The sequence below is a fragment of the Rattus rattus genome, chromosome 2 (genome assembly GCF_011064425.1).
Source record: "Rattus rattus isolate New Zealand chromosome 2, Rrattus_CSIRO_v1, whole genome shotgun sequence".
NCBI lineage: Eukaryota > Metazoa > Chordata > Mammalia > Rodentia > Muridae > Rattus > Rattus rattus.
Genome location: NC_046155.1, coordinates 166,885,547 through 166,911,230, shown reverse-complemented (window position 1 = coordinate 166,911,230; position 25,684 = coordinate 166,885,547). Strand labels below are relative to the sequence as shown.

The window sequence follows — 25,684 nt, the reverse complement described above, 5'->3', positions numbered from 1 at the left end:
TCTTTCTCTCCAGGCTCTGACCCTAGGGGCTACCCTGAAGGTTCTCCTGGAATGCTGGGAAATGCTAATCCCTTTGCTAAGGGGTGAGGGGCTGGGCTCACCTGGAAGAAGGTGTTGCTTTCTTTGCCATTGGCTGTAAAGGTCATCAAGCCGGTGGCCAGATCCACCAGGCATCCAATGACAAGGTCCGTGTGGCTGATCCGGCCTTGCTGTCCGGGACTCACGAAATCCCCGCCCCACACCATGTAACAGTTGCTACACTTGAGGCTGGGAAAGACAAGCCTAGTTATGGCACACATCCTCAGTCAGGGAACCCCCCATGCCTCCTTCCCCACACACAAACACCCACCACCTGCAGACTGAGCACAGAAAACCCCTCTCCCTGGACCCGGATGCCCCAGAGCTAGAATCCTTAGTTTAGTATGGGCATCCTGGAAAGAGGCGTCAGGAGAACAGAGGGGAAGAGATAGGAGGAATTAGAGTGAGAGTCGGAAGAGACAGGGGGGATAAATGGGAGGCTATGAAATAGAAAAAGGAGGAGTAAAAGAAAATAGCACAGGAGTGGAGAGATGGCTCAGCAGTTAAGAGCACTGCCTGCTCTTCCAGAGGACCTCGGTTCAATTCCCAGCACCCATATGGCAATTCAGAACAGTCCATAACTCCAAGATCTGACATTTTCACACAGACAATTGAGCAGGCAAAACACCAATGTAGACAAAATAATAAATAGATAGAAAGTATCTATTTTAAAAGAAAGAAAATAGAACAAAGAAATAATTAGGGAGCAAAGAAAAGGGAAGAAAAACTTCTGAAGTGGGTGCCATGATTTCTTTTGTTCCCTAAGGTTCCCAGGGACCCCAGCCAGGCAACTCCAAAGCTGGTGGCTGGAGCTCCCAGATCCTGCCCATGCTAACCTCCCCCCTGCACAGAGAACCCCGACTCTGGCCCAGCACCTGCTGTGGACATTGCCTTGTTCATCTCCCATGGTCACTGTCACCGCCCGGACCTTGCTGAGGTCGAAGCTCATGTCGTGTTGATGGTAGTCAGGAGTGACCCAGCCCACCCACACGCAGCTGGGCTCCTGACCGGCGAAGACCCTCACAGAGTAATAGTACTGGGGACATAAAGAGAGGACCAGAGGTCAGTTGGGAAAACAGCCTTTTTTGGGACTTCAAATCCATCTATAGATTCTATGCTCTTCCAGGAGATGAACACAAAGTTATTAGATGGGAGATCTCCCGAGTCTGTGTGTGTGTGTTGGTGGGCCTATTTATGCTTTCCAAGATGGGGAGCCCCTCGGGAATGTTTGGTAGAACCTTACACCTGGTCCTTCTTCAAACTCCAACAAAGCAACAAAATAGCTCTCAATGATAGCTTGCTGCTCTGAGTAAGGTTCTCAGTCTAACTCACAGCATCCATGTAGCCACTTGGCTGGGGGTTACAATTGTTACCCTTATATTTAGTGGTGAGAAAACAAACCACAGTCCTTCCACTAGAAGGCACAGAGTAGTCAAGTGACTCACCCAAGTGGCACCCAGGTGGCCTCAGATCCTAAGTGTTACAGTGTATCCCTCTTTCCCTCCCCTCCCCTCCCCTCTCCCTTCCCCTCCTCTCCTTTCCTGGACTAATGCTGGAATCTAGGACCTCATGAGCGCTCTATCACCGAGCTACATCCCCAGCCCTGGGATGGGGCTGCACTATTTTGCTCTGGTTGGTCTTGAACTCCTCCGTAGCCTAGACAGGCTCCTCCTCCTCAGTGATCCTCCTGCCTCAGCTTCCCCAGTAGCTGGGATTACAGGCCTGTGCCAGCAAGCCTGGCACGAATAAGATTTCTGTCAAATAAATATCTGAGGACTCAAACTATATTGGGATAACTCTGGATTTTTACTCCCAGGAATACGTTAGCTACTGAATTTCAAGTACTGTATTCATATCGTTGATCCCAAATGTTGATCTATATCGGTTTATCCTTGGGCCTTTGAGATCCCTAAGAGATAACTAATAAGTTTACCATCTTCAGGTCACTAATACATGAGAATGGGGTTCAAGGGACCGCACTGGTGTTACTGTACTCTGACTCTGTAGAGCGTATCTGGGATATCTCAGATATAAGGATGACAGCAATGAACAGGAAGTTCTGGATTTCCCTGTTATGTTGGGGGGGGGCGCTCCCCAGAGTGGAGGGTCTTAGTTTCACACCGTGGTGGTGTTGAGGATGATCTCAGGGTCGTCACGGTTGTCAGCAGGTACCACATCTCGAGGGAGTCGGGGAAGAGCCGGGGTGGAAGGTGGTTGGGTCATCATGGCAACCTTCTTGGCCTTGAATAAGAACCTGGAGGTCAGAGGAGAGCCTGTCATTAGGTGTAGCTCTTAAGCCAGGCCGCTCTTTCTTCCCACCATCGTCATCCTGTCCAGCACATCTGTCCTGGTTAGACCCTCCCTCTAAAGCCAGTAGCTTGCCACCAGAGGACAGGGATTCCTCACTGGCCCAGCCCAGTCTATTCCGGAAGTGCCGTGTGCTGTACTTGTGGATGCTGGGCCAGTCACATTGAAAGACGGCGACTGATAGCTAAGTGTGGTGGTGCACAAGCCCTGGGGAGGGGAGACAAGAGGATTGGAAGTTCAAGGCCCTCCTCAGTTTTACAGCAAGTTCGAGGCCTGCCTGGGCTATAAAACCAAAACAAAATAAAGAGGGTAAAGAGGGTATCCAGATGTATGGAAATCCTCTTTGGGAACACACAGTGTCCCTCTAAATCAACATTACCCATTTGTGTTACTTTTAAATCTTTGTTTGTTTGTTTAGTGTGTGTGCATGTGTGTTCATGTTGGTGCATCTGTGTGTGCAGGTGAACATGCATGTATGTGTGCATGTGGAGGCCAGATGACAAGCTTTGGTGTCCACAGGAGGTGATGCCTACCTTGTTTTGCGATACAGTGTTTTTTGTCGGCATGAAGTTCCCTTGAGTAGGCAAGGCTGACCAGCCAGTGAGCCCTAGTAGTCTGCCTGTCTCCACCCCCACCCCCAGCCCTGGAACTACAAGCTCCTGCTACCACCCCTGGCACTTCTGTGTGGGTTCTGGGGATGAATCTGAAGCCTCATGCTTTCAAAGCAAGCATTTTACTGACTGCACCGTCCTCCCGGACCTGTGTGGGGTGTTTGTTTGTTTGTTTGTTTTTAAATTGATGTTGTTTATTGGTTTTTGAGACAGGGTCTCACTTTGTAGCCTAGGCTGGTCCAGGATTCACTGTGAACAGTCTGCCTGCGCTGCCTCCCAAGTGCTGGGACTGCAGGCGAAGCCACCATGACAGGGAGGCAAGTCTCCATTGCATAGCACAAGGTATGTGGGACCTTCCAGCAACTGAACCGCTAACAGCAGTACAGACCAAGAACATTCCATCCCTTCCAGACAACCTCAAGAGACTCATACTAAGTTGAAAATCACTGCCATGAAGGGGGGAAATAGATTTTCTTTCAGTCCAGTCCCCCACCTCTACTTTTGTTGTTGTTTTGAAACAGGGTTTCTCTGTGCAGCCTTGGTTATCCCGGAATTCACTCTGGGGACCAGATCTCGAACTCAGAGATCTGCCTGCCTCTAATCCGAGGGCTGGGATTAAAGGAATGAGCCACCACCATCCCGCATCCATGCTTGACAACAGTGGCCTCGTTTGGACTTAGCTCTGGCTGTTTGTTTGGACATAGCCCTGGCTGACCCAGAACTCACTATAAAGACCGAGCTGTCCTTGAACTCACCGAGATTGCTCTCCCTGCCTTTCAAGGGCTAGGATAAAGGCTTGCACCACTACATCTGGCTAAAGTTAGATTTGTGGGGAGGGGGTGCACAATGGAGACACAGAATGGACTCCAACTTAGACGACCACTCTGTGTTCACTGAGGCATGGAGGGGGCGGGGCCCAGTAAGCTCCAACAAGATAAGAAAGTTGCCCTTAGTGTTCGTGTCTAATGGTGTTCATAGAGCATTCTGGGGTCCACTGGGTACTCCAGGATAGCAATCTTCTCCATGCTGGGTAGTAGGGCTTCTCTAGTTCCGTAATGGTCATTTCGTGGAGATGACAGTATAGATGGGAAACAATACCATTCGCCTGACACAAGATCGCTGTGTTCTGACCTCACTTAGTACAACTGGGCCCCTCTGGGGTGCAATGGAGGCTTCTCAAATTATTGAAGTTGCGTTAACTGGGGATCCCAAAACAGACTCTGAGCCCCATTCTAGCCCCAATCTTGACTCACCCTCTCTTCTTGTTCTTCTCCGTGGTGGCGTCTTTCTCATTCTCCGCCCTTGCAGGCTGAGCCTCCACCCCTGGCTGGGCAGCGCCTCCGGGTGTCCCCTCCTTGGCAGTTCCATCCTTGCCCGCCTCAGCCTCTCCCCAGCCTCCAGCAGAGCGGCGCAGGTTCTCATAGTCCGTATCCGGTTCTGCTGCCCGGGCCTCATCTTCCGCAGGCGGCTGCAGGCCAGGGGATGCGAGGGGTGTGGCCCCTGCGGTGCAGCGGAAGTGCTGGTGGAACTGGACCGGAAGGCTTAGCCGGAGAAACAGCATCTCTACCAGACTGTTTTGTGAGCCCCAGGTACGGTGAGTCAAGCGCAGGCAGGAGGTGTATCCACAGTGCCATCCATGCGGGCCACCTTGAGGGAAAAAGGGAGGAAGCTCTGATTGTGAGCTAGGCCAGGGCGTTGGTCCCGAACATGGTTATGTGTAAAGTCACTGTTGGGCCTCTGGGTGCGAATTATCTAAGATAACATGATGGGGCTTGGCTGTGGAGTGTTATCGGACTCGGTCCAACTCTGAGCTTTTTTTTTTTTTTAATATTTATTTATTTTATGTATGTGAATACACTGTTGCTGTCTTCAGACATACCAGAAGAGGGCATCAGATATCATTACAGATGGTTATGAGCCACCATGTGGTTGCTGGGAATTGAACTCAGGACCTCTGGAAGAACAGTCAGTGTTCTTAACCATTGAGTCATCTCTCCAGCCCCAACTCTGAGCTTTATAAAGAGTTAACAGCTTGATTATACACGGCGTCACTTGGAGGAATTTTCAGAACCTACCTATGCACTCCAGAGTAAGGACCCCCACATATGCATTCAACACACAACACTCGTGCATTCATGCATCTGCCTATCACCTATCCACTCATCCATCTGTGTACATACATGCATGCATACATACATACACACACACACACACACACACACACACACACACACACACACACACACACACACACACACAGGTATACACACACTACACATCCATCTGTGCGTCACCGTCCTCTCACGCATCAGTTTACCAGCCCTCTGTCCTTTCTTTCTTTCTTTCTTTTTTTTTTTTTTCGGAGCTGGGGATCGAACCCAGGGCCTTGCGCTTCCTAGGCAAGCGCGCTACCACTGAGCTAAATCCCCAACCCTCCCTCTGTCCTTTCAAACATCAATTTAACCATCCACGCATCGTCTATATCATATACTACGAGTATCTCAGGAATTCCTACCATGTTCCAGACACTGTTCTAGAAACACTCCAGGAAACACACCCAGGGCTCTCTTTCTAGGATGCTAAGGGGACAGACGGTCTCTCTAGATGAACATTTGTTAAAAGGGCTTAGAAAGTATGAACATTTTAATGACGTAGTATCATGATGGATTTTCACAGATTGAACACTCCCATGCACCCAACACCCAGGTACAGAAATGGATCTAGGTTCCTGGAAACCACTTGACGAGTCTGACTTTAAACATAGGGCAAGACCCCAAAAGTCCTGTGTGCTATGTGTTTAAGACAGACTCTTGCAGATTGTGTGTGTGTGTGTGTGTGTGTGTGTGTGTGTGTGTGTGTACATGTGTGTTGCTGGAGATGGCAGCTTGGGCCTTGTGTGTGCTATGCAAATGGTGTACCACTAGGCTGCCTTCTGGCCCTTGGATCTATGAAACAGGGCCTTTTGCATTATAGCCCAAGCTGGCCTCAAACTCTTGATCCTCCCGCTGGATCCAGCTTCCCAGCGCTAGGCTCCCAGGCTGTGCTATGAACCCAGGGTTCTCACCAGTTTTCTAGAGATTGATCAAGGCTGTGTCGGCGGGGTTGATCTCCCCAAGCACCAAATCCTTACTTGGCCCTCTGTGTTCCTCAATATCTGAAGAATTCACCCCAAACTATATCTACAAAACAGGGCTCTGGGGTGTGGGGGTTCTTTTTCCACCCTCTTCCTCTCCTCTTAGGAAGCTTTCCCGACAACAAGAAGATTCCGTCCTGTGACTTATGTGCAAGAAAACCATCATTGTCTCTGGGTTATTCTTCTCCAGTAACTTCCCAAACTGTCACAGCCCAGATTAGCTTTGCCAGTTCTGGAACTCTCTATGAACCGACCACCACATCCTGTGCTTGTCTGTTCTTGAGTCTCTCACTCGGGACGGTGTTTGTGAGGTTTGTCCGGGTGGTTGTGTGCATTTTGGCTTCTTTGTTCTTGCTGGTGTAAAACTCAGTTGTCTGGATTGTTTTACACTCTGCCAGAAGCCACACTCTCCCCACCTGCCTGTCCTTCCTCCCTGATCATTCGGGCTATACCATCTCTTCCACAACCTCTTACCAACAGGCAGACGCCTTTCCAAAACTCCAATCTCAGCTAGACATGGCCCTACCAAAAAATCTTCTATAGCCTTACTTCTAACATTTACCTCACATCACTTATTGTGTTGTTGTTGTTGTTGTTGTTGTTGTTGTTGTGATGGTGGTGGTGGTGGTGGTGGTTTTGGAGGTGGTGATGGTAGTGATGGCTGTGGTGGTGATGATGGTGGTGGGGGTGGTGGTGATGGTGGTGGAGATGGAGGTGATGAAGTGGAAGTGGATGTGGTAGTTTTGTTGTGTGTTTGCTGGTTTGTTTTTGAGATAGAGTCTTGCTATGTTGCCCTAGCCTGGAACTCTCTATGGTGACTTTGAATTCATAGAAAGTCTCCTGCCTCTGCCTCCCCAGTGCTGGGATTAAAGTCATATGGCACCATGCCCGGCTAGTTTTTGTTATTTATGAAACAGGGTCCTATGTAGCCCAGGCTGGCCTCAAACTCACCATGTTCACAAAGATGACCCTGAACCTCTGAGCTCCCTGCCTCTACTCTACCCTGAGGTAGCAGGCGTGCCCTGCCAACGTGGAGTTCTGCTGTGTTTGACCACTTTTAAATTACAAATAGAAAAACAGCAACTCAACAGAGGGATGACCTGACAGAACCCCAACCCCAAGCAGCCAAAGGTGACAGGCAACAAAGCTGTTCTGTGTGATGCCGAGACCAGTAGATCCAGGACCGTTTGCAGATGTCCCCCAATGAGTGGTCACTCGTGTCCAACGGCATAGCATTTACGTCTAACTCACACACACCTTCCTTGTGCTATTTACACATTTACTGACTTTTTCCAGTGCTGTGATCACACCCACGACCTGGCACACGCTAAGCCATCATGCTATCACAAAGCTGCATCCCCTGCCTTTTCTGTTCATGTTTTAAACATGTGTAAAACATGCAACACTACTCAGGGCTATGGGAATGGCTGGTCTGCTGGGTTCTTTAGGAAATAACGGTGCGAAGAAAACCTGCACGTGTTTGTACGTATAGACTGAAGACAGTTGTTTTGTGAAGCTGAACTTGAGGAAAAGGGTAAGCCCTGGGAGATCATTATGCTGACACCTCTTTCTATGACGTTTGTGCATAGAAGAGACAGGGAGAAGAGAATTGTGGAAAGAAGGATGGAGTTTGAACACAAATTATAAAATGTTATTGTAGAGGTTGGAAATGTATTTCAGCAGTAGATCCCCAAGTGAGGGGCTGTGGACATGGCTCAGTGAGGGGCTGGGGGCGTGGCTCAGTGGTAGAGCCCCTGCCTAGAATCCCCCAGTGAGGGGCTGGGGGCGTGGCTCAGTGGTAGAGCCCCTCCTAGAATCCCCCAGTGAGGGGCTGGGGGCGTGGCTCAGTGGTAGAGCCCCTGCCTAGAATCCCCCAGTGAGGGGCTGGGGGCGTGGCTCAGTGGCAGAGCCCCTGCCTAGAATCCCCCAGTGAGGGGCTGTGTGCATGGCTCAGTGGTAGAGCCCCTGCCTAGAATCCCCCAGTGAGGGGCTGTGTGCATGGCTCAATGGCAGAGCCCCTGCCTAGCATGTGAATGGCCCTAGGTTCAATCCCTGGAACCACCAGAAAAAAGAAAGAAGCTATGTTATGTAGCACGCATCATGCCCTGTGTTTGGTCCTTGGCAACACAGAATACTAATAATAATCATGTGGGTGGGAATCAATTCTTACCTCATAGTGGGGGTGTTCGAGGGGCACAGGCTCAAACTGAGGAAGGCTCTTGCTAAACCAGGTGGTCACTGGGCGTTGCATGTTGATGGCGAACGGCTCAAAGCCTTCCTGGAGGCCACAGATGGCAAAAAACCTCAGGGAGCTCACGTCCTGGCCCAGGTTCAGGTGGCCCACCTGACCAGGTCCCAAGCTGCAGACTGGCAGGAAGCCTGAGAGAAAGGGACAATGGCTGGGGTGAACAGGGGGATGGTGCAGCATCCATGGAAGGAGGGAGAACTAGACCAGGAAGAGATGTAAAGAGAGGCGGCGGCTCTCACCGTCCCCAATCTCGATTTCGCGGAAGGCTGTTTCCGAGCCCGAGTCAGACATGAGGACCTCGCCATTGAGGGTGAAGATGATGGTGTTCTCTGTGAGATCAATCATGCAGCCAACGACATCACCCGACTGCCAGGGGCGTCCGAATGGCTCACTGCCCAAGTGCCAGCGCTGGCCCTGCGAGGGGAACCCCAGGAATTCACGATGAGAGACATACAGGGACATGGAGACAAAGGGCAGCCGCGTCTGGTCTGGTGTGTGTCTACATGAGAAGACATGTGTAGCATCGAGTTCAGAGCACGGGAGACAGGAGAGAGTCACCCACGGCACCCCTCATCTTCCTCACATTTGCATCCGAGAACCTGAAATCACCTTCACCAATCTCTACCCCACACCTGCCTGCTGCCTGCCACTGTCCCTGTGGCACAGACCCGCCATGGGGCAGTGTAGGGGTTGGGACAGAAATAAGCAAAGGCGTAGAAAAACTGAGCCTATCACGATCCTCCGTACAGACTCACGGTCCCCAGCACAGGTGGATGACACTGCAGGTGGAAGGAAGGGTTGGTACAGGGCTGGAGGGGAATAGGGATGGGGAGGGTGAGGACCCACACTGTCGGATGGAGGGAAGGGGGAACATGTGAGGTGATGCACACATAAACAAACGGGTAGACGGATGAATGGATGGATGAACGGACGGAGACAGACACGGGAAGATGGATGCTGTTAGACTTCATGATTCATCTCTGTAATCCCAGCACTCAGGAGACTGAGGCAGGAGATTTGTGAGTTTGGGGGTAGCCTGGGCTAAATAGCAAGTTTTGAGCTGACAGAGTTACACATCAAGACCCTGTCTTTAAAAGGAAGGAAGGAAGGAAGAAATGAAGGAAGGAAGGAAGGAAGGAAGGAGCTGGGCATAGTGCTGCATGCCTTTAATCCCAGCACTCAAGAGGGAGAGGCAGGGGGATTGCTGTGAGTTCAAAGTCAGCTTGTTCTACATAGTGAGTTCCAGGACTATATATAGAGAGTCTATCTCAAAAAAAAAAATGCATGGATTGATGATGGTGAGGTGTGTGTGTGTGTGTGTGTGTGTGTGTGTGTGTGTGTGTGTGTGTGTGTGTGTGTGTATGGGTGGATGGGTGGATGGATGGGTGGGTGGATGGGTGGATGGGTGGATGGGTGGATGGGTGGGTGTGGGGATGGGTGGATGGATGGATAGAGGGGCACAAACAGACAGGGCTAGAATATGTGACTAGGACAAACCACAGGTCAGACAGAGTGGAGCCCAGTGAGGTACCCACTCGGTGCCCATTGAAGACATAGGCCAGATCATCAGCCCCCAGCTCTACGTCAGGTCTCAGCTCAGGTCTTGCCCACCCCACTCGCATCTCTCCTGTGGTGACTGCTTCAAACTCGAAGTACCAGCGGCCGCTCTGGACTGCATAGGACTTCTCCGCCCGGAAGATGCGGGCCCGGTCGCCTCGAGACTGGCTGTCCACCTGACCTAGAGAGGAGGCCAGGTAGAGTTAAAAAGGCTGGGGCAGGAAGTGGATGCCAAGATATGAAGAAGGGAGGAGAGACCAGAAAGGGGTCTTCACTTCATGCTGCCTTGGTGGCTGTCGGTTTTGAGACAAGGTCTCATGGCATAGCTTTAACCGGCCTGAAACTTACTACAGAGACCAGATTCACAACCTCCGACTCCCGCGTGCTGGGAATGAGGCCACCGAGCCCAGCATCATTGCTTGGAATGGGTGGTTACTGGCAGCTTCCTGCGCTTCCAAGGACCCCCACGCCCGTCCATACATGAGCAACACTCACTGGACTTGATGACAAGAAGGTCAAAGGACACGAGGTTGGGGCATATTGGGGGTGGTAGGGAGGTGCTAGAGGGGGATGAAGAGGTTGGACATGATCTATTTCATTGTATCCATGTGTGGAAATGCTCAAAAATAAAGAAAAAAAAAACTGAGTCAGACATGGTGGCCCCCACACCTTTAATCCCAGCACTCAGGAAACAGAGGCAGGCAGATCTCTTGAGTTCTAGACCTACCAGGGCTGCACAGTGAGACCCTGTTTTGAAACAGGAGAAAGAGGAGAAGAGAAAAATAATAAAAAAAATTATCTCACAAAAAACATAAATGGTTACTAGGAGAATCCAGAGTTCAAGGCCAGCCTCGGCTGTATGACTTAGGGGGTCACCTGGCCTACCCAGGCTACATGAAAAACCATCTTAAGGGGGTTCAGGATTTAGCTCAATGGTCGAGCGCTTGCCTACCAAGCGCAAGGCCCTGGGTTCGGTCCCCAGCTCCGAAAAAAAGAAAAAAAAATAATAATAATGACCTCGGCCAGGCATGGTAGTGCATACCTATAGTCCCAGTACATAGGGGGCAGAGGCGGGAGACCAGGATCTTGACATTAGCCTGGATTATATAAGAAGTGTCAGGCTAGCTTCAGCTACTGAGACCCTGCCTCAAAAGACAAAAATAAAGAAAGGGTACAGGAAAGGAGGAGGGGGAGAGCTTGAGGACAGCGGTCATTCTTGGGGTCAAGGTTGGCTTGGGAACTGGTGAAAGGTCAAGTTAGCAACAGAGGTTACAAACCCAGTCCTTGGTTACTTGGTTGAGTGGCTTCATGTTACAGCTATACCCAGGGTTTGGGGTTAAAGGTCAAAGGTGGAGGTCAGCACTCACTGGGCACATGGCATGGTCCCACAGCTCCACACTGTGGTCATGGGCCACACAAACCCTGAGTCAGATCAAGGTCAGGGGTCAGAGAGGGGTCAAGACCAGTGTGATGGGTAAGGGTCATGGCCGAAGGGAAGGGTAAATGCTTACCAACCTCTGATCAGTCCACTCAGTGTTAAGGATTGGAAATGTCAATCACTGGAGGTTGAAGGGTCAGGGGTCAAGGTCAAGGCAAGCTTAGGGGTGGAGACAGAAGTCGGCACTCACTGGGCTCCTGGTCAGGTGGCTCGATGTTGTAGCCATAGCCCAAGAGTGTGCGCACAGCCTGGCAGAGGCTGTCCCGGTTGCTGCGCTTGGTGGCCTCGTCCAGCAGGCGGTAGGGCACGAGGCGAGGGTTTCTGCGTGCAGGGATGTCCTGCACAGCGCTATAGCTCCAGCCCTGTGCCACGCGGTCTCTCGCCCATACATTGTGCCCGTTCTCTGCCAGCCGGTCCACCAGAGTCGTCTGCGCAGGCGTCAGCCTCACGTGGCTCAGGTCCAGAGGAGCCGGCTTATATCCGTTGTTCATCATATACCTGCAGACGGACAGCGTCTCACTGTGCAGCCCCGGCTAGCCCGGAACTCACTGCGCGGAACAGGCTGGCTTTAAAGTCATGGAGCTCTGCCTCCTGCAGACTGGAATTAAAGGTGTGCACCACCACCCTGGGTTGCCTGTGGGATTTTGGACCCTAAGATCTTTAACCCTCTTGTGGTTTGTGTGCTCATGATATATGTGGGGTGGGGACCAAGTGTGCATGGTGCATGTGGAGGCCGAGTTTGTGGGCTCAGCTCTCTCCTTCCTTCTTCGTGTGGGTTACCAGGATTGAACTCCCTGTGGGGTTTGGCACTGCTGACCTCTGTGACCCCTTCATTTTAAAGGAATATTGATAGGTTTTTTATTTATGCGTGGGTGTGTCTGAGTGAGTTTCCACTGAGCCACACCAGCTTCCTGAAACTGGGAGTCTCATCTTTGCTTCTTTGGGGGTTTTGTTGTTTTTAAGATGGGGTCTCACTATGCAGCCCGGACTGCCTCAAACTCCCTGATGTTTCCGTCTCAGGCTCCAGAGTGCTGCAGTGACAGATGTGTCCCACCACACCCAGTTTTGGGAGTCTTTCTCTAGACCACACTATGTGACTCTAGCTTTGAGGTTTCATGTTTCTGACCCATACCCAGACACTCCTAAACACCTGGCTTTGAAATCCTTGACCTTTGAACTCGGAATCTCTATCCCCTCACCTTTCTTCCTAATACCAATTGCTTATGGCTCTGGCAACCCCTGGATCCTCACCTTCTGTCTCTGACCTAGGACTCTAAGATGGAAATGCCACCTTAGAGTTCTCGGGGCAGCCCCTGACCCTGCATCCCTGGTTCAGTCTCTGCCTCTGGAAGTCCTAATTCCTCAACCCTGGACACTTACTTCTAACCCCTGACCTCTGACCTCTGGCCCTGACCCACCAGCCTGTATCCTAACCTGTGTGGTTTCATCTATGACCTCAACCTCACCACCATGGCTCTTCAGTCTCTTTAGACCTCACTACAAATCCTTTCCCCTGCCACGCCGGGACCACCCACACTCACAGATTTCACTATGAATCCTTGCCCCTGCCACGCCGGGGCCACCCACACTCACGTCTTAGGGAGCTTCGTCTTCTTCAGGTTGTCCTCTGCCTTCTCATCTGCCATGCCGACATGGCAGCCCAGGGCCAGCAGAGTCCTGAGCAGGGGAGCAGGACAACAAAGTCATAGCCCGCAGAGCCCCCTGCCCCCCCTGTCACCTCTGTCTGTCTGTCTGCTCTGATGTCTATGCTCCCTCTCTGGGTGCCACTGATCTCTGACTCCCTGCACTCCTTCATCCCTACATCCCTGAATGTTTCTTTCTCTGTCTCTTTCCATGTCTACCTATCCTTGGCTATGGCTTCCCGTCTCCCCTCCACAGCTCGTGAGAGTGTCTCACTGAGGATAGCCCAGGCTATCCTCAAAGCCTTGGGCTTGAGTCATCGTCATAACTCGGCCTCACAGTGTCTGGTTGATGGAAGCACCTATCACAACTGCCTTTCTCTTGGATGCCCTGTCTCTTGTCCTTCTTTGTGACATTCTGCCTATCTCAGATACCGTCTGGGCACATGCTTCTGTGTGCCCGTACGCATGCACATGTATGTGTGTAGAGGCCATGCCTTTCTCACCCATTTTCTGCCCCATTTCCTGGGGCACAATCTCTCACTGAACCTAGAGTTCACCAGCTGAGTACATTGACTGCCCATTAAGCTGTCAGGTTCCTCTCCAGTGCTGATACCACAGGTACCACCCATCATGTGTGGCTTTTTAAAAAAGATTTATTTATTTTATGTATGTAAGTACACCACCACTCTCTTCAGACACACCAGAAGAGGGCATCAGATCCCATTACAGATGGTTGTGAGCCACCATGTGGTTGCTGGGATTTGAACTCAGGACCTCTGGAAGAGCAGTCAGTGCTCTAAACCACTGAGCCATCTCTCCAGCCCCCTCATATTCTTATCATTGTTTATTGTTTGTTTGTTTGTTTGTTTGTTTTAGCTATACTGGAGACAGAGTCTAGGACCGTGTATATGCTGAAAGAGCATTCTAGCACTGAGCCACACCCTAGCTCCTTACTGGTGGATCCCAAGCGAGCACCCTGCCACTGACCCACCCTGAGCTCCTCTGGCTTCTCTTCTCCCAGTCTCTGCCCCTCTCTCTCTCTTTTGCCTCCCCCTGACCATACCCACTCCCTGCTCCCCTGAGCCCCTCACTTGAGTGTCTCCCCTGACATCTGCAAGTTGTAATTCCGCTCAGGCTCTGGCAAGCTGTGGAAATCCACAAGACATGGGTGCAGCCTCTTGTTGTCATCCCGAACCTAGAGAAATGCTAGAGTCAGTGTGGGGCTCCCCTTCAGACACGTTACTCATACATGGTGACCCATTGATCTCCCACCTAGTCCAGCATTTGCAGCCCAAACACTCCTTGGTTCCCTGAAGACCCCAGGTATCGGTCCTCCCTACCATTCCCGCTCCTCCTTCCAGGGTGCACGCTCACCGGACCGTAGGTCCATCCCTGCTCAATGCGAGTCAGTGCCCAGAGTTCATGAATGTTCTCTGCCAGCTTCTCCCGAATCCGCTCCAGGTGGGGGGGCAAGACGATCTGAGGGTACAGGGATGCTTGTGAGACCTCTGAGATCCGACTGGGCCTCCACTGTGACCTTTTCCCAATAATGAACAAGTCCTGGCCAGCCTCCCTCCCAGCAGTGATCCTCCCAGTTCTGTTCCCACCCCTTCCCTTAACTAGAAAGACAACGTCCAGAGGAGCAAGGACCCAGCATAATAAAAACTAAGGAGCACCTAGTGACAGACATGTGCCCTGTGGACTGGGAACCCCTTGAAGACAGTTTAGGCTGCTTTTCATTGAGCTTCCAGCCCTACCCAACCAGAGCTAGAGTCAGATCCAGAAAACCATTCAGAAGAAAAACTGAACCAGCAGTTGAATTATGTCCTTCATTGCTTTATTAAGAGAGTGATGAGCATTGGACTAAGAGTTCTACACACACTGGTGAGACTGGAACCCAGAACTTCATACAACATCAGGCACTTGCCATGCACTACTGAGCCACGCCCCCAGGTCCTCACTGGGGGATTCTAAGTAGAGGCTCTACCACTGAGCCACGCCCCCAGCCCCTCACTGGGGGATCCTAGGCAGGGGCTCTACCACTGAGCCACATCCTCAGCCCCTCACTGGGGGATTCTAGGCAGGGGCTCTACCACTGAGTTAAACCCCCAGCCACTCACTGGGGGATTCTAGGCAGGGGCTCTACCACTATACCATGCCTGCAGCCTCTAAGTTCCTTGCTTGAGGCCCTGCCCTGACTTCCCTTCTCTGATGTAGAAGTATAAGCTGCAAAAAACCCTTTCCTCCCCAAGTTGCTTTCAGTCAGTGTTTTTGTCATAGCAATAGAAGCCAAGACTGTTTAAAAATAAATAATCATATAAATAAATGTTTAGAAGAAAGAAAACCCATAGAGCAGGCGGTACCTGGATGGTGTCCACAGGACAGGGCACAAAGTCCAGATGTGAGAGGCAGCGACTAGGGCCCACCAGGTGGGGCCCCCGAGGCCCTTCCCTGCGATACTCTTTGATTGGTTGGAGATGGAGCCGCTCCCGAGGAAGCACAGCTTCATGGCATGGGGCATAGCCAGGTGGGGGCAGGAACTTAAATTCACCATGGCGTCCACCAAGGAGGAAGCGCACTCTGCAGGAGGACAGTGGGGATGAAGGAGAAAGCTTGCCGTTAGTGGGAGGCAGGGAGGCATGTGAGCAACTCTGCAGTCAGTGCAACCTGCTAGGGCTTTGGTTCTCAACCTGTGGGTCACAACAGCCTTTGGGGTTGCATGACAGAAACACAGATATTTAAATTACAATTCAGAGGGGGCTGGAGAGATGGCTCAGTGGTTAAGAGCACTGACTGCTCACCCAGAGATCCTGAGTTCAATTCCCAGCAACCACCTGGTGGCTCACAACCATCTGTAATGAGATCTGATGCCCTCTTCTGGTGTGTCTGAAGACAGCTACAGTGTAATTATATATAATAAATAAATAAATCTTTAAAAAAATAAATTACAATTCAGAATAGTAGCAAAATTACAGTTGTGAAATAGCAAGAAAAATAATTTTGTGGCCGGGGCTCATCACAACATGAGGAGCTGTATTAAAGGGCTGGGGCGTTAGGAAGGTTTTGAGGATCCCAAGCAGTCTTGGGTCTCTCTCCCTAGTATCACAAAAGTCATTTAGGAGTCACTTGAATTCTACGATCATTACAAAATAAACAAGATGTCCACTGAATGGGAATTCATAGAGTTGGGAGTGCTCAGGAAGGACTGGTTTGGAGTCTACGGGTGACATGGAGTCACTGGCAGGTCTGAGCTCATTAGACTATCACGGGGATTCTGAGGCCACAAGGTGTCAAACAGGATCTTAGATCACTATCAAATGCTAAAGTCATTGGAAGAGTCTGGGGTCACTGAAAGTCATTGGAGTGCTCTTAGGCCATTAAGACATCTCCGTGAAAGTCTGGAGTCATCATAAAGTCATTGTGGAATTCTAGGGTTGGTTGGAGGTCCCTGGACAGACATAGGAATCGGAGATCACTAGGGTCATGCACTGACATCACATAGCCCTTCGTGTGACCACAACTGGCCACCAACCAGTTGTAAAGCAGGCTTCTCTGTCCCTGCCTTCTAGGAGGATGACTTCTGATTGGGGAAACTGAGTAGAGTCAGTTCCCAGACCTGGGATGGACAGTGGGACAGGGATGGATCCTCACTTGATACCAGCGGAGAAGCTCACGACAGGGAAGAAGAGCCCATCGAGGTTGAAGGATTCAAAGACACCCTGCACGGGGCAGCCATTGATACGAAAGGAGATGGATGGTACGCTGAGGTCCAGGCAGCAGCTGACCACATCCTCCGGGCCCAAGAGGTGTTGTCCGGGAGAAGTCACTGGGCGTGCCACATGCCCTACAAGTCACCAGAAAAGGGTCAAGGGTCAAAGGTCCCACAAAAGCAATGGTATTGCCACAAGTTGTGGCAATTAAGGCATCCCGTAGGGGCCCAATGTTAGAATCTGTACAAGCAAAGGTTCCCATGGATTGTCCTAAAACTCCGGTTCCTGGGAGATATATGATAAGATAATGATCTTCACAGAGTTTGAATTCTGAGAACTCTGAAGTCATAACTCAAAGGTCAGAGGTCATAACAATTGTGCAGTCTTCTGGGATCATCACCCTTGTAGGGTATGAGGAAACAGGTGAGGTTTGGGATTCCAAAAGTTCTACAGTTAGGGTTAAATGAGAGGTGAGGGGTCAACAGTTTGCCTCTTCTGGGAGTCAGGATTCTTAAACCCCAAGGTGTGCCATCAGAATCTTGGGGACTCTGGGGTCAATGGGCAGGGGAGAGAATCCCCTGGAAGGGTATAAATACCTGTCCAGAGGTGCAGCCCATCAAAGCCGTAAGAATAGAGGTCATCGCCGACCCCGTTGCCGCCCCAGCCCTCGCCACCTCCAGGGTAGGGGCTGTAGCCCTCGCTGAGGGCCCAGCCCACCCGCAGGTGGGTGGCCTGAGCTGTCAGAAACGGAGCCACCTCGTCCACCATCACCTCAAAGTACCATTTGCCATACTGCGTGGAGCCCTCTGCTCGGCCCACAAAGATGTTGGGACGGATGCTGCAGGGGAAACAGGACAGGAGAGATGGAGAGGAGAACCGGAAAGGGGAAGGAAGGAGAGAGACTGACGCAGACATCCAAAGAGAAAGAGAGAGGGACTGAGAGATGGCTCAGAGGGTAAGAACGCCGGCTGCTCTTGCAGAAGACCTGGGGTCGATTCCCAGTACTCATCTGGAGGCTCACAATCAACTGTAACTCCAGTTTCAGAGAATCTGATCCCTTATCCCCTGTGGGCATCAGGCTCGCAAGTGATACACAGATACAGACACACACATGCACACATACATAAAGTAATCGTTTGAAGAGATAAAGAGAGAGGATGAGAGATAACCAGGGAGAAGGAACTGGAAGAGAGAAGAACAGAAACAGGCCAAGAGAAAGAGGGAACACAGGGAAGAAAGAGACAGGGGCAAAACCAAGACCCAGAGAGAAGAAAGAATAAAAGACCAAGCAGGAGCCAACGGGCTCTCCTGGACAGGGAGACGGGTTGGGGTCTCTGGGTCAGGGAGAGGCTTGAGAGGCTCTGACCCTGAGGTCATTTTGGGATCCAGGTTGAGGTTAAGAGCCCCACCTGGTGACATAGTTGATAAGGTTTGTCTGCAGCAGAAGTTCACGGCCCGGGAGCAAGTTCTCAGTAATGAGATCCTGGTTGGAGCGCACAGCAACACCATTGCACACACAGAGTGAGCATAGCACATCCAGGACCTGTAAGTCAAGTTCAGAGGTCAAGGGGAGTGAAATTAGCCAGGCGTGGCTGCACATGCCTTTAATCCCAGCACATCTGAGGCAGAGGCAGGTGGATTTGGAACCTGGGGATGGGTCAGGGATGCTAGGCCAACCTTGTGATTCCTCCCATGCTTGTCTAAGAGGGAGATGATAGACTTGATGTGGTTCTCCTGGATGATGTTTAGCACCTCAGGACTCTCAATCAGAACACAGTACAAGACCTCCAGGATGCCTGCCGGGTGCCCATAGGAGAGGTAAGGTGGGGTGGCCTTTTCTCCTCAACCTTCCCATCCCCCTATCCTGAGTTCTCCTACCAGATGAGGCCTCCAGACGATCCAGTTTGCTGACCAGCCAATCCAAGTTTGTGGAAAAGAGGGCACAGTTGGTGCGATTGCCACGGATCAGAGAGGCTGTAGGGTACACGAGGGTCAGATCTATTAGGATAGGGCATCTGGGTGCCTTTAGGGGAGTCAGCTCTGGGTTCCCTTACCTAGAAGTTCATAGAGCAGGTTCACAATCTCTTTCCAAGATTCAGCTGCCTCCTCCCCTGCAAATTCAGCAAAGTGGGCTGCGGTGGTGTAGACATTGAGGCGATCAATGCAATTCAGGACCAGGGAGAGCATCCCCTGTGGTGAAGAAATGATGGTTTTATAGCCAGAGTCCCAGGCCCAGTCTTTGCTAGATCTCCAAAGTTATATTCCTGAAATAAGTAATGATTGTGTCCCCAGAGGTAACCAAGCTTCTTTAGCTCCATGTCTACAGGCTTATTGCCTTCCCCTCCTTGACTCATCAAACCTGTTCATGTGCTCTTTGGCTCAGTCTGCAATATAATGTGCCCTTATTAACATTAGGCTGAATTTGTGCCTCTGTGATCTACCCTTTTCTCTCGATTTTACTCGTTTCCAGGCACCCCACTCCTGGTCACAATTGGAGCCTCTGTGATCCACCATTTTCTCATTTTCAGGCACCCCACTCCTGGTCACAATTGGAACAGTTCTCTTTCAACACTTGAGAATAAATAAGAGTTTTTTTTCACTCTCTCCCCTCTGATATTTTAATGTTTTTTTCTTCTTTTACTGATGAGAATATATATATGTAGCCTTGGCTGTAGACCAAAACTGGTTTTAAATTCATAGAGATCTATGTAACCTCTGCCTCCAGAATTCTTATGTTAAATATGTGTACCAACATGCCCAACTATTCATATATATATATGTGATATATATACATACATATATATATCACAAATGGTTTGCCTGCATGTATGTAAATGAGCCAATTTTATGCTGTATTAGTCAAAGGAGGAAGTCAGATACCCTAGAACTGGTGTCGTAGATAGTTGTAATCTGCTCTGTAGGTGCATGGGACTAAAACCAAGTCCTCTGAGAGAGCAGTAAATGTTAACAGCTGAGTCATTGCTCCAGCCCCTACTCGGAATATTTTATGCATGTGTGTGTATGCAGACGGGCACACACATATATGCACCTATAGGAGGCCAAAGAACTTCTACCTCCTTTGAGACAGAGTTTCTCATTGGCCTGGTGTCTACCAATTAGGCTACACTCGCTGGCCATCAAGCCTGTCTCTGCCTCCCCACTGCTGGAACTTCAAGTGTTTACCAGCATGCCTGACATTTTTACATGATGGGTTCTGAGAATCTAACTCAGTTTCTTGTGCACTTTGACTGAGCTCTCTCTCCAGCCCTTCTATTGTGTGAATCCTAACAGTCACAATGTGTGTAAAACACACACAATTAATTCTTCACAGTAACATTCTGTAGAGTCACATGAACGACAAATTATCAACTATTGAACCATTTATTACTCACAGCAAAAATACAGGGGATTCCTGCGAATGTGTGGATAAATGTGATTTTGTTCATTTATTTGAAAGAAGGCCTCACTCTGTAGTCTAGGCTGCCTTGGAATTGGTAACACTCCCCATGTCCCAATTCCCAAGTGCTTGTATTATAGGTGTAAGCCTCTATACCTGACTATAATTTTTTGAAACAGGATCTTGTTGTGTAAACCAGGCTAGACTTGGTACTTACTATATAGGGCAGGCTGGATTTGAACTTGTGGAAATCCTTCTACCTCTGCCTCCCAAATTCTGATGTACCACCACCCTGCCTTAAAATGTTTAGTTTTAGGGGCTAAAGAGTCTGAAGAGGTGGCTCAGCAGTTAAGAAAGCACTGACTGCTCTTCCAGAGGACCCTGGTTCTATTCCCAGCACCCACATGGCAGCTTACAACTGTCTGTAATTCCAATTCCAGGGCTTATGACCCCTCATACAGACATATGTACGGGCACAAAACAGATGAGCCTAGGCTAGCCCAGAAAGTAAAAATAATTTATTTTATTTTAACAAGATGGTATCATGGCTGATAGCTCCGTTGAGGTAAATATTGGTTTAGTATACATGAAGTACCATGTTTGTTCCCCAGCACCCATAAAGTGAACATGAGCATAGCTTGTAATTCCTAGGAGGTGAGAGCACAAGAACAGCCAAGGGCAAGAGGGAGAGGGGGGGAGAGGGTGGGAGAGGAGGTGGGGACAGGGGAGGGGAAGGGAGAGGGAAAGGAAGTATATTTGCTATGTGACCTAGGCTAGCTCCAAACTCCTGGGCTCAAATGATCTTACTTTCTCTTCCCAATTAGTTGGAACTATAAGCAGCTCTGGACACAATATTTCATCAATGAGTTGGTGTATAATCTTGCTTTATTCATATTTCTATATATAGAGACTTACTCATAATACAATGTTTTACTAAAGAATATTAAAATTTACAATTAATGGCATTATATTAATGCCTGAATGAAACGTATTTACATGTATTTCCTTCCTGCACTTAAGAATTTCAGAGGGAGTTACACAGAGAGGTAGAACAACGGGTGGTGGCCCACGCCTTTAATCCCAGCTCCTGGGAGGTAGAGGCAGGTGAATCTCTGAGTTCGAGACCAGTCTGGTCTACAGAGTGAGTTCCAGAACAGCCAGGGCTACAAAGATAAACGTTGTCATGAAAAACAAAACAAGGACCTGGAGAGGTGGCTCATTAGTTAAGAGCACTGACTGCTCTTCCAGAGGCCCTGAGTTCAATTCCCAGCAACTACACGGTGGCTCACAACCATCTGTATTGGGATCTGATGCCCTCTTCTGGTGTGTCTGAAGACAGTGACAGTGTACTCACATACATGAAATAAATAAATAAAAATTAAAAAGAAAACAAGCAAAAAGATACATCACTAAACAAAGAAGTAGCAGGAAAGACAGACAGACAAACTGGGCCTTACAGAAATTTCAAAAAAAATAAGCATCAAACCAGGAGTAGTAGTTACACATGCCTTTAACCCTAGTGTTTTACTTGGAGGCCAGCCTGGTCTACAAAGTGAGTTCCAGGACAGCCAGGACTACATAGAGAAACCCTGTATCACAAAGACAAACAAACAAACAAACAAAAGAATTCCAGATGAGACCTGAAAGTCATTCATAGTTTTACGTTTTGAAACAATGTGTATGTTATGTATCCATTCGTGCACAGGTGTGCATTCTTGTGCCTATAGAGACCAAAGGTCAACTTCTGGGCACCGTCTTTGTGATTTGGCATCTTAATTTTATGTTTTGTCTCAGGTTGTAGCCCTGGCTGGCCTGAAACTTGCTAGGACGACCAGGTTCGGCCTTGAACTTACAAAGATCCTCCTGCTCTCGACTTCCAAGTACTAGGTTCGAAGGTGTGTTTCAAGTTCTGACATCTTGTTTTCAAAGCTTTACTACTATTTTTAAATATATGTATGTGTGAGGGTTTGTGTGTGGGGGCTCGGGTTCCGGTGGAAGCCAGAGGCATCTCCAGAGCTGGAGTTTAGGTGTTTGTGAGATGTGGGTACTGGAGACTGAACTTGAGTCCTCCGATATAGCAGTACATGTTCTTAACCACAGAGCCATTGCTCCAGGTCCCACCTTATTTTTGTGAGGCAGGGTCTCTTCCGGAACCCACCTATCTGTACTGTAGCTAAGCGCCCTGCGTATACTGTACTAATTCCACCCTGTTGGTAGTTTTGTTATTGTTACTATGATCCTTCTTCCTCATCAGGAGAGGAGGGGCTAGGCTATGCCTTGGTATAGAAACATACCCCACCACTGACAGGGCAGCAGAGTCCCGGACTTCAGGACAGACCACTTGTTACACCCCTCTCGGGTCCTCCTAATCTGGAAGAGCTGAGCACCACGAACCTCTTCCCTTCTTGCTCTCCTAAGAGATGACTAATGCCTCACCCCAATCGAGGTCCTCCCTATAATTTCCTTCCAGATTACCAAGATCAGCCTCTGTTGCTGTATCCTTAATCCCCACTCTGGTTCTGCCTCTTACTCAGAAAGGCCAGATTCCACAGACTCCAACCCAGAAGCCCTATCATTAGAGGCCTCTGACTCAATACTTCGCCGCATGTTAACACGGCCCCAGCCTATGTCGCCCTTATTCCCGCCCACCCTGAAGGCACCGCCCACCAGCTCTCCCGCCCCCTCCTTGAGGCGTGGTCCTTCACTTTCTATAAGCCCTGACCTCTCTCGCGCTCCTCCCCTGACTCCGCCCCCTCCAAGCCCCTCCCTTCATGCAGCAGCTTCACCTCCTCCTGGAAGAGGCTCTGTCGGTTGCGCAGGCTGCGGAGCTTGGTCTGCTTCTCCTCGTGCTGCAGCTCCTCCGAAGGCGGCTCGAAATAGCCGATGAGGTCTTGTAGGCTCAGGATGACGCCCTCGATGGGCAGTGCTGACCCAGCCGGTGGCCCCGAGCCCCGTGGCTTCCCGCTGAAGCTATCGAGACCCCTGTGGGGACCACAGTGCTCAGGAGAGGGTGGGAACCACCACCGTGCTGGACTCACACAGAGTTCCCATAGGCAAGGGGGGAGGGAGGAGAGGACAGGGAAATAGAAAGGCCTTGGCCCCTGTGCGTAGCAGGCAATCAGGACTGGAGAGGGCCACTCAAGGGTTTGGGTGCTTGTGTGAAAGGCGAATGTGAGGTCGAAGGTCATGCGTTTCTAAAGTAGGGAGGTCAAAGGCTGTGGATGTCAGAGGTTTCTGTAGAGGGCACACATGCGTGGTTAAGAGAGAGTGTGCGGGCTTACTTTATGAACTGGTTGTACAGGCCCGCAGTGCTGTATATCATCCGGGCAGCCTGGGACTCCTCCTGCTGGCATCGCGTCAGTGATAGCGCATCATCCATGTGGCCTTCCTGGTGCAGCATGGCCTGGCGTGCAGACACAAGAGGGGTCAGGAAAGGTTGCCACCTACTCTATAGGGCTTCATGCATGCTACACAGGTCCCATACTGAACTACAGTCCCGGGGCTTTTTCTTTGGGGTCCTTTGAAATAGGGTTTCACTATGTAGTCGAGGCTGACTTCGAACTCAGTCCTCCCTCGGCTTCTTGGATGCTAGAGTTACTGGTGTGACCCAGCAGACTCTGCCAATAATTTCCAAGTATTATTTTTCAGCCCGTTATTATTTGGAAGATTCCTGTGGGGAGTGGATGTGGGTGTGTACAGCGAAGACAATCCAAAGAAGCCAGGCCCCTCCACCTACCATACAGGTTCTAGGGATCAAAATCAAAGCCTCGGGCTTGGCGGCAAGCTCCTCTACCCACTGAGCCGTTTTATGACTCTCTTCTAGTTTTCCATTGCGCTCTCTCTCTCTCTCTCTCTCTCTCTCTCTCTCTCTCTCTCTCTCTCTCTCTCTCTCACACACACACACACACACACACACACACACTCACATGAACACACACACACCCCCTTTTTCCCCTGTCCTCCCTAGTCTCATTATACACTGGATAATGAACACCACAGCCCATCCTCCCTACCCCTGGTCACACACCCCACCCCTACCTGGAACCTACCTTCTTCTTGAGTACCCCAAGCCTCAGGGCCTTGGGGTCTGGGGCAGCATAGGTGAGCCACAGACCTGAGGCCACATGTTGCACAAAGCAGAGTGACTCTCCATACTTGATCTCAGGGGGCCCCATGCCCTCCACATCTCTCTTGGGGGCCACATCCAGCTTTTCCTACAGGGACAAGGAACAGAGGTCAGCCTTCTCCGCCTGGTGTCGTGGGAGACCCCAAGCAAGATCCTAGCAATGGCTAGGAGGCTAGAAGGGAGCCAGGGCTGCAGGTGAGCAAGGGGACCCCTCCCTACACACACACACACACACACACACACACACACACACGCATACACATGCACACGCACACACTGACCTTGGAGATGCGGAAGCAAAAGGAAGTGGCCTTGGTGTGAGCCTTGCTGGCATCAACCACCACAAGGCCTTGGTCCTCAGTGAGCGCAAGGTACCTCCCTGTGGTCACATGCCTGATTCTTAGTGGCTGGCCCCAGCGGAGATGGCTTCCACTCCAGCTATGGACAGTGAAAGTGAGGAGACTCAGGGGACCTCTCCCTAGTAGCCATTAACATCATAGTCTTGGCTTGAAACTCCTCAACCGTCTCTCTTCTAGGGTTCCCTAGATCTTTCTTGGGACCCCTAAACCTTTCTTAGAGCCCCCTTCTCCCTGCCTGCCCAGCAGCTCCAGTCCTCTTGCTGGTCCTTGAACATTCTACACAGCTCCCCAGCTGTCTCCAGGGCCACAGCTCGGCAGGAACCTCCCACCTTCCCCCAAGGGCTTTTCCTCTAGGGCTCCAGGATCCCCAAGCACCTACATCTCCCTCAGGCCCACTAGGCTGCAACCCAAACCTTCCAGTATCTTCTCCATATCTCCTTCAAGACCCTTCCTCCTCTCCCAGGCTGCAGAGTAGTCCCCAACCTGTCCCCAACCCTCCCCACCGCACCTGATTCTCAGCGGCTCCAGCCTCCACAGGGAGCGGGCATGGGTGCACACAGGCCCTCCCTCGTAGTAGACAAGTCTGGGGATATGGGAGAGAACAAGGTCAGGAGTGGACACTCCAGTCCCTAAGTCTGTCCAGAGGGTCTGAGATATGCACTAACAGCCCATGTATGGAAGGCTTGGTCCCCAACCTGTAGCACTATTGGGGAGTGGTAGAACCTTTAGGAGGGAGCCTACTGGAAAGAGGTTATGTCACTGGAACATTAGGACCTCAAAAGTCATAAGGAAGAAACAGCCTCTGCCACATACTGTTACCATGTCCTGTGCCACCCACCTAAAGTAAAAGGGGCCCAGCAGTCATGGACTGAAACCATGAGCCAAAATAACCTTTTCTTTTACTAAGTTGACCTCCTCGGGCATTTTGTCACAGTAACAGAAAGCTAAAAAGCACAAAGGCCAACCAATCATTTCTCCCCACCCCTACCCTGGACCCCTCCCACCCCCGTCTCCTTGTCCCAAGCCCAGACCTGCGTTGGTCATCACTGTCAGAAGGGGAAATGGTCAGACATTCAT

The 25,684-nt window shown here is 50.4% G+C and overlaps 1 protein-coding gene across 1 annotated transcript in view; it reads right to left on the bottom strand.

Annotated features, from left to right (window-relative positions):
* The window catches only part of Ryr1 (ryanodine receptor 1), a 128,392-nt gene that overhangs the window by 87,817 nt on the left and 14,891 nt on the right, over positions 1-25,684 (bottom strand). Inside the window, 25 exon segments of the mRNA XM_032894022.1 lie at positions 102-267; positions 954-1,114; positions 2,200-2,332; positions 4,250-4,610; positions 4,613-4,643; positions 8,300-8,508; positions 8,617-8,791; positions 9,913-10,115; positions 11,563-11,870; positions 12,966-13,049; positions 14,107-14,210; positions 14,390-14,494; positions 15,379-15,595; positions 16,667-16,859; positions 17,322-17,563; positions 18,135-18,268; positions 18,403-18,521; positions 18,604-18,699; positions 18,780-18,915; positions 22,909-23,104; positions 23,404-23,525; positions 24,172-24,336; positions 24,530-24,686; positions 25,116-25,190; positions 25,639-25,684. The exon segment at positions 25,639-25,684 is cut by the window's right edge and continues 48 nt beyond it. Of these exon segments, the coding sequence (XP_032749913.1) occupies positions 102-267; positions 954-1,114; positions 2,200-2,332; positions 4,250-4,610; positions 4,613-4,643; positions 8,300-8,508; positions 8,617-8,791; positions 9,913-10,115; positions 11,563-11,870; positions 12,966-13,049; positions 14,107-14,210; positions 14,390-14,494; positions 15,379-15,595; positions 16,667-16,859; positions 17,322-17,563; positions 18,135-18,268; positions 18,403-18,521; positions 18,604-18,699; positions 18,780-18,915; positions 22,909-23,104; positions 23,404-23,525; positions 24,172-24,336; positions 24,530-24,686; positions 25,116-25,190; positions 25,639-25,684 (3,938 nt within the window).